This window comes from Tiliqua scincoides, chromosome 3, assembly GCF_035046505.1.
Source record: "Tiliqua scincoides isolate rTilSci1 chromosome 3, rTilSci1.hap2, whole genome shotgun sequence".
NCBI lineage: Eukaryota > Metazoa > Chordata > Lepidosauria > Squamata > Scincidae > Tiliqua > Tiliqua scincoides.
Genome location: NC_089823.1, coordinates 28,973,490 through 28,988,520, shown reverse-complemented (window position 1 = coordinate 28,988,520; position 15,031 = coordinate 28,973,490). Strand labels below are relative to the sequence as shown.

Genomic DNA, 15,031 nt, shown 5'->3' with positions numbered 1-15,031 from the left:
GGTTCAGGATGTGGACTCACCTCCCTGCATTGCAATCTCTGTGCATGAGCTGGAGGTTGTCCACGACTTTGTGTACGTTGGCTCAACAATCTCTGACACTCTTTCTCTGGATACCGAGCTAAACAAACGGATCAGTAAAGCAGCTACCACATTTTCCAGACCCACAAAGAGAGCCTAGTCCAACAAGAAGCTGACGGAACATACCAAGATCCAGGTCTACAGAGCTTGCATCTTGAGTACACTTCTGTACTGCAGCGAGTCATGGACTCTTTGCTCACAACAGGAGAAGAAGCTGAACACTTTCCACATGTGCTGCCTCCGATGCATCCTCGGCATCACCTGGCAGGACAAAGTTCCAAACAACACAGTCCTGAAATGAGCTGGAATCCCCAGCGTGTATACACTGCTGAAACAGAGACACCTGCATTGGCTTGGTCATGTCGTGAGAATTGGTGATGGTCGGATCCCAAAGGATCTCCTCTATGGAGAATTTGTGCAGGAAAAGCGCCCTACGGGTAGACCACAGCTGCGCTAAAAGGATATCTGCAAGAGGGATCTGAAAGCCTTAGGAATGAACCTCAACAGATGCGAAACCTTGGCCTCTGAGCGTTCTGCTTGCAGGCAGGCTGTGCAGCATGGCCTTTCCCAGTTTGAATAGACACTTTGCCAACAGACTGAGGCAAAGAGGCAAAGAAGGAAGGCCCATAGCCAGGGAGACAGACCAGGGACAGACTGCACTTGCTCCCAGTGTGGAAGGGATTGTCACTCCCAAATCGGCCTTTTCAGCCACACTAGACGCTGTGCCAGAACCACCATTCAGAGCATGATACCATAGTCTTCGAGACTGAAAGTTGCCAACAAGACATGATAGGACAAAACAGATGCCATTTTTGGAATCGGCACCCCAGATTCATATCAAACCACCATAAAGTTTGGCAAAAACTTTTCTCACCCTCAATTTTGTAGGCCTGTGTAATTAATTATTTTTTTCACATTTTTATACCATTCTTCCTATAAGGAACTGAGGGTGGTGTGCATAGTTCCTTCCCTTATTTTGTCCTCACAACAATCCTGTGAAGTAGATGAGACTGAGAGGTAATAACAGTCATGACATGAAAAAAAGAATAATAATGGCCAGAAAATAAATGTAGTGAATATTTCCTCACAAGCAATGGATGAAATTCTGCATCAAACGGTATAGTATTACTCATGATAATCTTATTCCTAAAAGCCACAATTTCCACAATTTTGATCAGTAGGGTGTCACCCCTCCTCCCAAGGATGTCTCATTGGTCCATTTTGAGTTAAGGCAATGGTTCTCAAACTTTTAGCACCAGGACCCACTTTCTAGAATGCCAATCTGACAGGGACTCACCAAAAGTGATGTCATAGCTGGAAGTGACATCATCAAGCAAATTAAAATAATTATAAATAACTAAATTAAAGAAAAACAAATAACTAAAGGGGAAGCCAGCCCTGTTCTAAGTGAATTTTCTCTGTAGCCTCCAATAACACCCCCTCCCACAAAAATTAGTGCGATTTTCAGCCCTACCCAGTGCCCATTTCAATTTAACTTCTGTTCAAACCATATCACTGTCAGGATCCACCTGGCTTTGCAAGTCTCAAAAAGAAAATAGCTATCTGTTTCAGTTGAAGCCTTTGGGGGGGGAGCTGCCTTCTGGAGCATTTATTGAGTTTCACATTCATCAGATTGGGTCCATTCTGGTGGCCTTGCTTTCCACTTTGCCTGACCTCATCAAGAGGCAAGACAGGTTTGCTTATTCACGAGTAATCGTGACGTATGTCTTAGTTTTGCTTTCCATAGGGCTCTATACATTTGCCATCTTGGAGGAAGGGACCTCCTTCTTGGTTTTTTGGGGGGAGCTGCTTTCATAAGATCGGGACCATTCTGGTGTTGTTGGATTCCTCTCAGCCTACCCTTTCCGATGGACTAAGGTAGGTTCGCCTATTCACGAGTAAACGCATGACAGGGCTCGGTTTCACTTTCTATAGGGCTCCATGCATTTTTTGCTTTCTGATTTTCTGGTCATAACTTTTGATAGAAATGAGATATTGCATTCCGGATGTTTTCATTGCATTCTGCTGTAAATTCCACATCCAATGGTATATAGCAGGATAGGGTTATTCCTAACCACTGTGATTTTACAATTTTGGTCACTTGGAGGGGTCATTCCCCCCCCAAAGCTGGCACCTGGGGCAGACGGCCCCACCATCTCTCCCTAGCTATGCCACTGGAGGGGAGGGAATCCAGTGCCACATACACTGACACTGCAAATCTGTCTCATGCCTCAGCATCTCATCTTCTGTTCTCTTCAGGCTTCTATGAAGTCTGATGTAACCCACAACTTCATTAACGTAAGAATATAAGAAGAGCCCTGCTGGATTAGGCCAAAACTCCATCTGGTCGAGCTTCCTGTATCTCAATGCTGAAAAGTTGGATAGGATTAGGCCTTTCCTAATTTTATGGCCCTCCTGCCTCCATGTCACCCATCTCCCCCCTTTCTTTCCTTTTACCATAACTGATGTTTTCTCCTGTTTTTTTACCCCTAACTTTTTTTGCTCTATTTTCATTTAGGAATGAATGCATCAAAATACTTCCTGCCACTTTTGAGCAGGTCTTTCTTCCTCTTATTTAAGCAGTTGGTTTTGGAAGTATCAGTAAGAAGTTCTACATTTGAAGCATATTCTGTGTCTGCTGATACCTGCTCAGAACACAAGTGTACCAAATTGCACTGTTCAAAGCACTGAAGTGCTCAGTGTGTAGCAGCATCAAAACTGACGGCATACGATATGAAATCATAATTTCCTTGTGGCCTTTTCAAAAGCTGCAGATAACACAGAACATCAAAATATCACTTCAAACAGACAAGTATCTAATTAAATCTGATCTGTTGCTGTTTGAAAATGGTGGCTTACAGAAAAGAGGCTTGTTCAAGATTTCACTATTCAAATGTTTGACTACTCAAACCTAACTACACTTTAAAACAGGGGAACAGAGGTCACTGTAGAAATCTGTATCTTCTTGACTGTTCAATCTCGTGAATGACAAGCAACCCATTGTCAATCATTGAATATAAAATTGTCTGAGAATGCTATATGTGCCAACATATCCTACTTTCAGTTTGAAACAAGCTGTGGGCGCAATCCTAACTAGATATTAGTTCGGCCCAAGTCCCTTAGGCCAGCCTGGGAGGGTTGTAAATGTGCCTCCTTGAGGAGAAGCCAGGCTGGCGCTCCGAGAAGTGCCGGCCTGCGAAGGCTGACATAAGCCTCCGCGCCGGCTTCCCCTCAGGTGCTTGCGTTGGCCCCACGGGGCCGGTGCAAGCGGAAAACATAGGCATGGGGGAGGCGGGGAGGAGGGAGGGAGGCATTCCTGGGTGGGGGGAGGGCAGGCAGTGGGCGGCCCAGGAGGCAGGTGGGCAGGGAGTGGAAGGTGGGGCTGGGATCCAGCAATTATGCAGAAGTGGAGTATGAGCATTCCACTTTCACTTTCGGAATGTCGGGGAGCCCTGCAAATGCTCACGCAAGGTTTCCCACACCCCCGACAGGCTGCTGCAGAGACTGGTGAGTCCCAGTCCCTGAAGCCCCACTTAGTGTCACTGCCTTCCCCCTGCTCCTGCCCCCTTAAGGGCTGTCAGGCTGAGGCATCACATCACCCCAGTTGAAATAGCTCTGCAATAAACCAAGCTTGTGTGTTGTCCGCTTGAACTTTTGGGACTGGTTCTATCAAAGAAACCTTGCCAGAATCATCAGTAGATTCTGCTAATTAATTATTCTGTCTAATAAGACAGAATCTAGAAGCATCAGAGGCAGTCCATGATTCTTTGGGGCTCAGGGCAGAAAATCCTAATGGTACCCTCCAGTGGCTACCAAAAAAAATAAATCCAAATTTAAAAAAATTCCAAAAATTTATAATTTACTCCCTTTAATGGTATTGGGATCAATAGCAGACACACTATAAGGCAAATACATTTTGCTATATCTCTCTACATAAAGATCTTCAACACACCTAAAAGACTCCTGAATACACAAGTCCTTTCTCTCACACACTCCATGTTGCTAGTATATGATACATGAGAAATGTTTTATTAATAAAAACTATTTGTGAATTAGTGTCCCATTAAATTGTTAAACTCAGATATAAGACTGAGCAAAATACAATAACCATAACATTTATTGATTGATTTTGGGCGCAATCTTAACTAACTTTCCAGCACTGGCATAGCTGTGCCAGTGGGGCATGTGCTGCATCCTGCAGTTGGGGGGCAGGCACAGGAGCCTTCTCAAGGTAAGGGAATGTTTGTTCCCTTACCTCAGAGTTGTGTTGTCCTTACCTCATTGCTGGAAAGTTGGTTAGGATTGCGCCCTTTGTTTTATAAACTACTTTGTGAACTATTTTTTTTTTTTTGAAAAGCACATATAAACATTATTATTATTGATGGTGGTGATGATGATGATGATACATCAGGTAGTTTGACTATGACTATCCACTGTGACATGATCCAACCAAAACTCAATTGTATTAAGAGCTCAATCCTGTCCAGGATTGGGTCGGTGTGTGAAGGGGTTTATGACAGTGTAACTGAGTTCCATTCTTGTAAAATGGCTTTCAATGGTGTGCACAGTGAACCACTTGTGATCATTTTACGTGTGCTGCTGCAACTAGCAGCAGTGTAGGAAGCCTACTACTGGACCAGGAAAGTCCAACAACAGCAGATATGGAACAAGGTGGGGAGAGGATGGGGGAGTAGCCAGGTAGGGTAGAGAATGGGGGAAATGGACTGGGGCAGGATCTGCACACTCATGTGCATTGATTTCCTAGCCCCTTCCATCTCACTTTCTGGTGCTATTACATGCCCTGGACTTATGCCTGCAAGACAGCAGGCATATATCTGAGCAGATCCATGGAGGTGGTGGAGATTTTCTCCGGGGTGAGTGAACAAAAGTTCACTTATCCTGAGGAGACTTTTACAGCTTCCCTGTCCCGTGGGTGTAGTGTACACTTCTTTGGCATGGCTGCATTGGCAGGGATGATTTAGGTAGGGTTGGGCTTTAAGTGATTCTGAGTTGAATGAACGATGTTCAGCTTTTTCACTGAAGTCAATTGACCCACTGGGGTTGCCTGGGATGCTTCCCTGGCCCCACTGGATGCAGCAGTTACTGTTTCGGCGCCGCTGCATCCCTGGGCACTAGGGAAATTTAGGATTGGGCTGTAAATTCCTTGACAATAACCCAATGCAACTTTGCACAAGTTAATTTCTCTTATGCTCTCATTTTATTCACATATTTGGTAGGGTAGCTATGAGTCATGATTTTTACTACTAAATACTCTACTATCTTTTGTGTGGTCTTAGTGGCTTAGCCTTCTCTATTTTTTTCTGAAATAAAGAACAATGCAATAAAGCTACCAGGGAGTTTTAAAAGAACAAAAATGAATATCATAACAGACATTTTATGTCTGTAAATGTGATCTCTAGTTTATTTTCATAGTTATGCTAAAATCCAAAGGTATTGTTAATAATATTACATGTGTTATGTTATCCTCTTGTCCTAGGGGGGAAAAAAAAATGCTAAAACGCATTTTCTAATTTATAAGCTCGGGATGAACTCAAGCTGCTGACAAATTAAACTTTAAAAGTATGTCTCGGTGTTATAGAAGAGCACTATTAACACTAACATAATTGTATACCATAAGCCTCAAATCTGACATTTCAGTTTAATAAGTTTAGCTAGAAGTACACCATTTTATGGTCTCTTGGAAATCAAATCCAACACAGACGTTTTCAGTTTTCTAATATAATTCACTGCAAGGTCTTAAAGCTGCCATTTCCCCCCACCCCAACAGTTTCTTTTTTCCTAAAGGCCGATCCCCTGGTATCCATTAATTCCGCAATCACCTTTTACAGGGGGAGGGTCATTCCGTTATAAAAACCTCCATTAACTATATTAATTTACAATATGTCACCTTAATGACATTTTGTCACAGCTACCTTTTCTGACACCTACACACTCTTGTTCAAGTGCAATGTAACATGTATGAGAGGCATTCAAGCAGATTAGTTTTTGAAGACTGTATTCTTTGGATGCCAAAATTACCCACATTGAAAGAGAAGTAAAAAGGGAAAAGTAAGTGCTGTAAGAAATATGAGAACTGAAATGGCCAAGTGGTGCATTTGCAGAGAGATCAGTTCACTATTATTCATTTTTCACTCTGTACTGATCACTATGGAAAAGGTCAATGTTGGAAAAGCGAGACCCCAAAAACTTTTTTTTTCAGCTTCTGTATGCTACTGTGCTGTGTGGAACGACTTGTTTGGTGGTGGAGCACCTGCTTTACATGCAGAAGGTCCAGGTTCGGTCTTTGGCAGCACCTCCAGGCATGATGGGGAAAGATGCTTGTCTGAAACTGAAGAGCTGCTGTCAGGCAGTGTAGACAACACTGCCCTAGCTAGACTAATGGTCTGACTCAGCATAAGACAGCTTCATATGTTCATCTGTCAAAAATGGCATTCGGTGTCATTCGCTCATGACAGAGGAGCCCTACATTTGAAAAGCAAGTAGCGCACACCATGTAAAACATGGAAACACATACTTAACAATCCAGTTGATATAAAGTTATTAGGTGAGTTTTTGAACAGGCATTGTTCTTTATGCAAAGTAGCTCACCATGGAAATAATAATGTCTACAATGCACTAGTTAGGGGTGTTCTTGGGAATCTAAGGGCAGGGGAGAATGAGCCAAAGATGGACGCAGATGCTCATAGATGTACAGAGACAGCCCTTCCACTGGACTGCAGAGTCTTCTCATCCCTGGCAGTTGGTGATGTCATACAAGGTCCTAGGCTCTTCTCTCCAGAGGGAGGGGACAGAAGGAATTGCAGACTGGGTATTATCAAGGACAAACCACTGACTGTGTCACATCCAAGTTTTGCGGTTTAATTTTTATGATATCAACGAAAAACAATTTTATATTTGGGAAACAAAACAAGCGCAGAACCAGGAGAGAAGGAAAAACGTTTGAGCAATCTTTGAAGGAGACACCAATCAATATGTAAAAATCAATTATATCCTGTTTAACCTTCAGTATATACAACTTTTAATAAACAAACAAACAAATAGTATGTCAAATATCTTATCCATCTGTTTTAGTTCAAGCAGATATGGAGATCATTCTAAGTACCTCTTTCTGCAGCTGTAATTAACACTCTGGATGGGGCAAGACTGCGTACCCACTCAATAGGCTCTTTTGGTACAATAGTTTCTGCCATCAAAGAGGCAAGCTACATTTAAGTTTAAAAAAAGTTTTGTCTCTTCTATAATGAGAACTGAAGCAACTTCAAGAATACATGAGTCAGATATTGTTGAAGCTGCTTCAGTTCTCATTATAGAAGAGATAATATGACATATACAGGCATGCCCCCTTATCCATGGGGCTCCATTTTGGAAACCTCCACAGATACCTGAAACTGCGGATTTGGACAAACACCCGTCCCCATGGTCTGGGAGTCACACTCCCCTCCAGAGGGGCTTCTGAGGCCAGCAGAGACTGAGGATGTCCGTCCCCACCCTCTGCCAGGCTCAGACTGAGCTGTATAGCTCAAAACACGTGACTTCCGGTTTCATGCCTTATAAGGGATTAAAAACATCACTTCTGGTTTCTCCATGAAACCAAAAGTCATGTGTTTTGAGCTATACAGCTCAGTCTGAGCTCAGCAGAGAGGCCAGAGACAGATGTCCTCAGCCTCTGCTGGGCTAAGAATGTGATTCTAACTGAAACAACAGATATGCAAACAAAAAAAATTACTGATCAGAAAATTTTGTCTTTTCAGTACTTGAATTACAGAGTGCCAGAGAAAACTGGCCACCTATCCTTTTGACATAATCTCCTTAGTTGCTGCTTTTAGAAGTCTACAGGGGGTCCTGATTTGGCTTGATTTGGTAGGGACTTGTGGATTTCATTAAGCACTCCCTACATTTCTCCCCATAATTCCAGCACTAGTCTTGAGTCTTCTCAAAAGGATCTGTGATAAGTCAAATCATGGCTCCATTGTACCATCATGAAAAAGCACACAACAAAAACATTTTCAGTTTTGTGCACACCCATTTTCTCTGAGTAGATCATGGTGCTACATTATACTTCTACTTTAAAACACAAGACATAACTGTAAAAAGAGTTCATTAGTTTTCATTTGGAAAAAAAGTGAATTATTTAATGTGTAAGGAATTGATGCTTCCTAGCCGAAAAGCATTCCATTCTTTGTAACATTGTTTATATTTCAAATGACATTGATTTGCAATGGAATCCAAATCACACAAGGGCATAGTACCAGTTCACAAGTTTACCTTTTCTTTGTTCAACCGATTATTTCTCTCTCCTAACTCAGAGCAGAAATTCAATACATAAATAATGCAACTCCTAGTAAAATCAGTATAAATGGATTTTGAGATCATAAGTGGCTATAAAAGAAGACTAGCACTGGGCAGTTTTTTAAAAAAAGACAAATTAGAGGGCTAGAACACAAAGATTATAACTACTCTGGTTTCAGATTCAGGTAGGTGACTGATGATAATTTTAACTTTATATATAACAAGAACATATTGTCATAGAAGAGGTAAAATCAAACAACCTACACTACATATTAAATGTAATCTGGAAATAGCATACTAATTGATAATCAGTTAAGAATCTTATTGGTTATAATAAAACAAGCCAGATACACTTTCACAAAGTCCCATGTAAAAAGCTTGATACACAACAATGGGTGCATAATAACAATTGTGAATTATCCTGCTCTCCGGCTGTTTGTATGTATTGTGTAGATATTGGTTTAACATAATGTGTACTGTTGCATAATATCCCCAGGCACAGTCAAGTAAAAGCTAAGGCTTACAGAAAAGCATACATTTTAAATGTGTCTTGTCATTAATGCTTTATTAATTGCCCCAGGCTATGCAAAGCCAGAGCTTGGTGAGCTATAACAATATGACACTTTAAGGTCAAATTCAATCTTGCTGTGTTTATGGAATGGGCCAAATATTGAGTTAACAGCAGGAAAGAACAATTTATTGGGCTTTTCTCTATCTTGTGATTATTTGATTTAAATTAGAATAGATTTTTTGCCAGAACAAAAGACCTTTTAAGCACTCAAATATTGGAAGGGTCTTTGTTTCCTAGTGTGTGTAAAATAAGACTGTGTAAGACAGTGATGCTCAGTACAACTTTCCTTTTTCTCTCAGGTGGAACAAAGCATAAAAAGTACACACAAAGCAATCACACATTTTTAGTATATAATAATAATGACAGTTATTTAAGTATCTTGCATTAAACCTTAACTCTACCTTCACATCTGAAGTGTCTCTTTGGCTATTTCTCCAAGATCTTGCCACTGAAGAGAAGGTTCGATCTGGATGATCAAATTTTCCATCATTTGCATTGAGAAAAAATGTTGTAAAGGGCTCCTACCATAAAAAAAAAATGAATACATATGTAATAAGCAAAGGATCAGAAAGCAACTTACTAATCCAAGTAAGTTAGACTTCTTCTTGACTTAATAGTCAAAATTAATTAAGGAAAAATAATAGAGAATTAATCAGAATACACTAATACATTGCTTATGCTTAATCTCTTGATGCAACTAAAGCTATTAATGAATTATAGTACAGACCAAGAGCACTTGAATCCTGAAATGAAAGGATTACAACAATATGACATGTCTCTCTATAAGAATATCATCATCAAGAGATTGGGAAATGCAAACTGTTTAACACACATATGATTTCCAAAACATTCAAGATATATTTCTAATTTTTTTTATTGACTTGAATGCATAATAATTTTATTATAGATAAATTCCCACATATTTTGTTGCATGCGGTACAGAGATACAGATTCCATTTTCAGAATCATAGTAAAGAATGAATTACATATATCCCAAAGTGCCAAGTCAAGGACACTTCAAAGGGATTTACAAATGATTACTTGTGTCTGGATTGTTCATGACTAAACTAACAGCCCAATCCTACCTATATCTGCCCCCCCCCCCCACTGATATAACTGTACCAATGGAGCATGCACTGCATACGCAGAGGGGGTAGTTGGAGAGATCTCCATTAGATAAGTGAACTGTTCTTTCACTTATCCTGGCGAAAGCCTCCATTGCCTCCATGGGACTCCTTGGAACTATGCCTGCAGTTTTGCAGTTGTATGTCCGAAGTGCGTAATGGTGGTGGAAACAGAGAGGGAAGAGCCTATGATATGGACACAACTGCATGCCTCCAGTTCCCCCCCCGATCCACCTCTGTCCCTGCTCTCTGCCCCACCTGGGAACACCTTCATTTCTTTTTAGAGACTGTTAATATTTATATTTTTAAAATTGTATTTTATGTTTCTATTGACTTTCTGTATGCTGCTTTGAATGCTCACTTGGGAGATAAAGTGGGATATAATTTTAAATAAATAAAATGACATGCATTAAATAATTGGTTAATCTTACATACAGTAAAAAATTTTTGAATCCTATTCATGTGAACAAAAATAACTTGGGTCTTTGAAAGCTCTTGTGTTATAATTAAGAAATAACCCTGTACACTTTTATTTTGATTTGAAGTAAGTTTGACGCTGCTTATTGGTAGAAGCTGAGATTCTAAATCAGAAGCAACTGGGGATTATAAAAAGCAGTAGGAAAAATGTAATTATACTAAATTATGTTAAAGCATAATCCTAAATTCCATGACAACATTATTTAAGAGTCTGATACAAACACAAAAAGCAAGAAAATTCATAGTCAAGGATTAAGCTTTTAATAGTTGAACACTACAGGGTGCCCCATTATACTAACCTACGGTGTCTATCTTTTGGGTTTTTAAATCCTTCAGCTCTACTACAGTTACAGCTTCTGCACTATTTAAAAGCATTTTTTATCTTCAAAAATGATTTTACAAGCATATAAATAAGTAAAAATTAACTCCTAATTTCTCCTAAGTTTTAAAAATGTTACACCACACTATATAGTGTCATAATTTATGTAAAGGTATTTTAGGGTTCTAGATACAGTGATTAATGTATTTGTTAAAAGAACTGCTTTTATACTTTTCTGTAATTCATTTAAATATGTCTCAGGCAGCGTTATGTTCAATGGGGCTTACTCTCTACTAACTGCGTTAATTAGTCACTAGCACTAGCCAGTGCTAATTACTATCAATATATCCTTGATCACTATATGATCATATCTTAATGCAAACTTCTTCAAGGACTGGAAAGAAGAAACAAGGCAGATGAGTTAGGAGCCCAGAGAAGGAAATGGTAATTATTTAAAGTAATATTATCTTTGGCCATGGTCCTTGCTTTCTTAATATATTTGGTGGTTATAACATTGGTGGTTTGGGAAAACGTATTTTGGTAATCATGTCTGCACAGAAGACCATGAAGTAGACTCCTTTGTATGCAAATACGGCCCTATTTCTCTACAAATGATATCTTGAAAGACAGATATCTTGAAAGACAGAAGTTCCCAAACTCACAGCTACACTATTTGGACTCACAGGGGTGCAGCATAGCTTCTTCCTCCTGGTATGCTGGGCCAATATTGTGTGAAACTGTATGAGTTTGGGAACCACTGTTGAAAGGAATTAGGATGGCAGTGAAAAATTTAGTAATCAGAGGAATAAAGGCTATCAATAGCAGCTTTGCACCACTACAGGGGTCAAAAAAGAAAGAGCAGATAGATTTAGCTTTTTACTCATCAATTGCTTCAAGTTCTACTTGCCAATTGCTTGAAATTCCTTCCAACTACTTCTACAGTGATCCTAACATTCCCTTGAAAAAGATTTGTTCATCTAAATGAATTGGGAACAAAAGTAAAAGTACAATCCCATCAGGTATTTCATTTTCGTCCTCTGCAATTCAGTAATCCTAAAATGAGATTACACTGCAAAATTACACAAGATAACTGTAAAATACTATCTTACCATTGTAACAAAACTAGAGCCATTTGCAGGCATTTGGCTTTCACAAGAACTGTACAGTACAGTTGTACAGAGATGTGTGACCCAGGTTCTCATGGAACAATGCAGAGACTGTTGGGCTACAACTCCCAAGATTTATGCAAGCGATACTTGAGCACATTTCTCAGATCTTAATTCCTTAACTGGGGCTAATAAAATTCCACCCAACCCCCCCCCCCACCCCTGCAATCACCTTTGCAGTTACACTAGTCTGAAAAAAAGGAATGATTTTGAATGGGACATATAAAAGTGAAGATATCAAAGGAGTTTGCTTCTTGTAGTTGTCACAACTACAGGTGTTCAAGTGGCACATTCCTTTTTTAAAATACAGAAAAAGTACAAAGCTTACAGAAAAACATATGTTTTAAAGCTAAGCTAAACTGCTCACATTCATTCAGAACCATATTCTACTAAACAATAAAATACAAGAGCTTCTTTTTATCAATATCTGAGGGTTATTATATAAAGTCCTAAGTGTTCAAGCTGACAGGCTGACAATGCAATCAGGCAGAAGTCAGAAGATATGCACTATAGAAACTATAGAAAACTATAGAAACCTCTAAAGGAGATTCTGTGCTAAAACTTCTATGTTCTTTACCTTATAGCCCACCGTTTCCCAAACGTTTTAGCACCAGGATCCACTTTTTTAAACAACACTCTATTGGGACCCACCTGGGTTTACCAGACTTTTAAAAAAGATCTAGAAAGAAATGGTATTTATGTATTTATTTGTACTAATAACCAGGAAAAAAGACCCTCAAACTTTATCTCTCTATATTTACACATGCTTGCAAATTGCAGGAGCTCAGCTCCATGCAGAGCAGTTGGCAGTTATCTTGCAAACTGCAGGAACTGAGCTCTTTGCACAATAATTAGCAGCTACAGTATCTGATTGTTCAATAGCCTCTGGGTTTGATGCAGTTATTTGATCTTTCCATCACTCGTTGGCAACCCACCAAAATTCAGATTGTGACCCACCCATGGGTCCTGACCCACCGTTTGGGAACCAGTGCCTTACATAAACATGTGTGCACCCCTTGACGACCTTTTGGCCAGCGACAGGTCACATATACGATGGCCACCACTGGTCAGGAGGTTGTACCTCTCCTAAGCCTCAAAAGCTAGGCTTTTCTGAGCCTCCCAGAGGCAGCGTGCAACTGGAGGAAACCAGAATTTGCGTCTCTCGTGTGATTCCAGCATTCTGAGTCTCAAAGAGGCAGAGTGTGGATTCAATAAGAATACAGATGTCGGTCTGCATCCCTGTCATTAAATGGCGCATAACTGTAGTACGTGTGTAGACATTTGCTATCTCCCTGGAAATAAATTTCAAGGACTGTTCCCCTGAACCTTTACAGTCATTCCAGGGCACCCAGAAGGCTGGACTGAAGAGCAAGTTGTGCAGTTTGGGACTTCATGCCCTCCAAGCCCATTCTTGCCAGACTTGCACACAAAAGGTACAGCTATAGTACTAAAATACTAGGGTCTCTCATCATAATCAGAAGATGCATATAATCAACTATGAACTGTAAGTAAAGTGATTTTTTTGTGAGACCTTAAGCCTTATCTGCCCACATGTCCTACAGGCAGCTCCTATATATTGCATGTATATATTGTGTGACTATATTGCACAGGGACAGATGGGATCCCATTGTCCTTGAAATTGCTCAGGCTTTTGTCATTTGTAATGTCACTGCTTTAGTTTAAAGGTTTCTTCTTAAAAAAAAATGTAAAAGATACTTTTTAAAAAATTTTACGCACACAGACTATTGCCTTTTCTGAATGTTTTACCATGAGACAATAGTTGCACTGGAGTGCTAGGGTTTTTCTGGCTGTTCTTTAGATTGACTTGTCACATCAGTTACATGATTAACATACCGCTCTGCACTTTCATCATTGACTAAAAGCAGAGTGAAACTTATATGTTCTTGTTCATGTACAATGGCCACATTTTATAAAAGCAAAAACTGAAATTGGCAACATTGGGGAAAACAGTAAGTGAAACACAAGAGGTAAAAATACTTACAATGCGAACAAGCCAGGATAAGGTACAAGTAGAGGTTGAATAATGAGTGTTATAGTGAAAAGGTAGACTCTGATCATCTTCCCATGTCTCATAGCGCTCTGCATAAAAGACGGCTCTCTTTGGGTTCAAAGCACCAATGGGCTACAAAGAAAATAAAAATGCATAATTTTATAAAAAGACAAAGAGACAAATGCTTTGGGAACCTATATCATGGTTTTAGGCTGCATCAACCAGTAAAGATTCACAATAGTTGACATTCAACAGTCAAATGTTGACAACTCATTCAGTGTTATGGTAAATCTGTTTAGACAGCTGTAGATGAGAACAGGAATTTTGTTTCATAGATCTGAGTTGCTAAGCGTATGACGTCTTTTGAAAACTGAAAAAATATATGTGGAATACGTCTGCAAAACTTTAAGAGCATCTTGAAACAAACAAAAAAAAAGTTTCCCAAGTTAATTCAGCAATTCATCTGGAGGTATACTTCTAAACCTGCATTTCTATCCTTTCAGAGCAAAGTAACATTGCTCTTGTCATTCACTATAATGACACAGTTAATGAAATGTGACTTCTGTTCAAGCAGGGTACTTGTAATGCACAGTTCATGATGAAAAGATTTTACACAAGAACGTTGGTGGTGTTCGGTGATCTTAAACAGAAAGTATTGAAAAAATGCATCATTTGAAAAGATAGCTACTACTTTCAAACACAGCAAGTTTTCAGAGAAACTTTCTTACAAGCAGGAGGAGAAGAGAAAATAGAACTCCCTCCCCCCACCCTTTCAATCTATCAGGCAAACTGAGGGAAAGTCTGATTATTTAAAACCCTTGCTATAGCTGTGGCAGGATACCACAAGTGTCACTAGGAGTGGTGCAATCTCGGATGCCACCCAGCACAGCCACTGCCACCTCTACCATGTTGCACAGGAGAAAAAAGAAGTCCCTTACACACACTTCTCACCTAGTTTTCTTAATCCCAGAAGTA

At 39.8% G+C, this 15,031-nt stretch overlaps 1 protein-coding gene across 9 annotated transcripts in view; it reads right to left on the bottom strand.

Moving 5' to 3' along the window:
- The window catches only part of NBEA (neurobeachin), a 472,923-nt gene that overhangs the window by 53,238 nt on the left and 404,654 nt on the right, over window positions 1–15,031 (bottom strand). For all 9 annotated transcript variants that reach the window (XM_066621990.1, XM_066621993.1, XM_066621995.1 and 6 more), the window contains 2 exons: window positions 14,048–14,188; window positions 9,361–9,480 (listed from right to left, as the gene is read on the bottom strand). In XM_066621990.1, coding sequence (XP_066478087.1) covers window positions 9,361–9,480; window positions 14,048–14,188 — 261 coding nt within the window. The remainder of the gene's footprint in view (window positions 1–9,360; window positions 9,481–14,047; window positions 14,189–15,031) is intronic.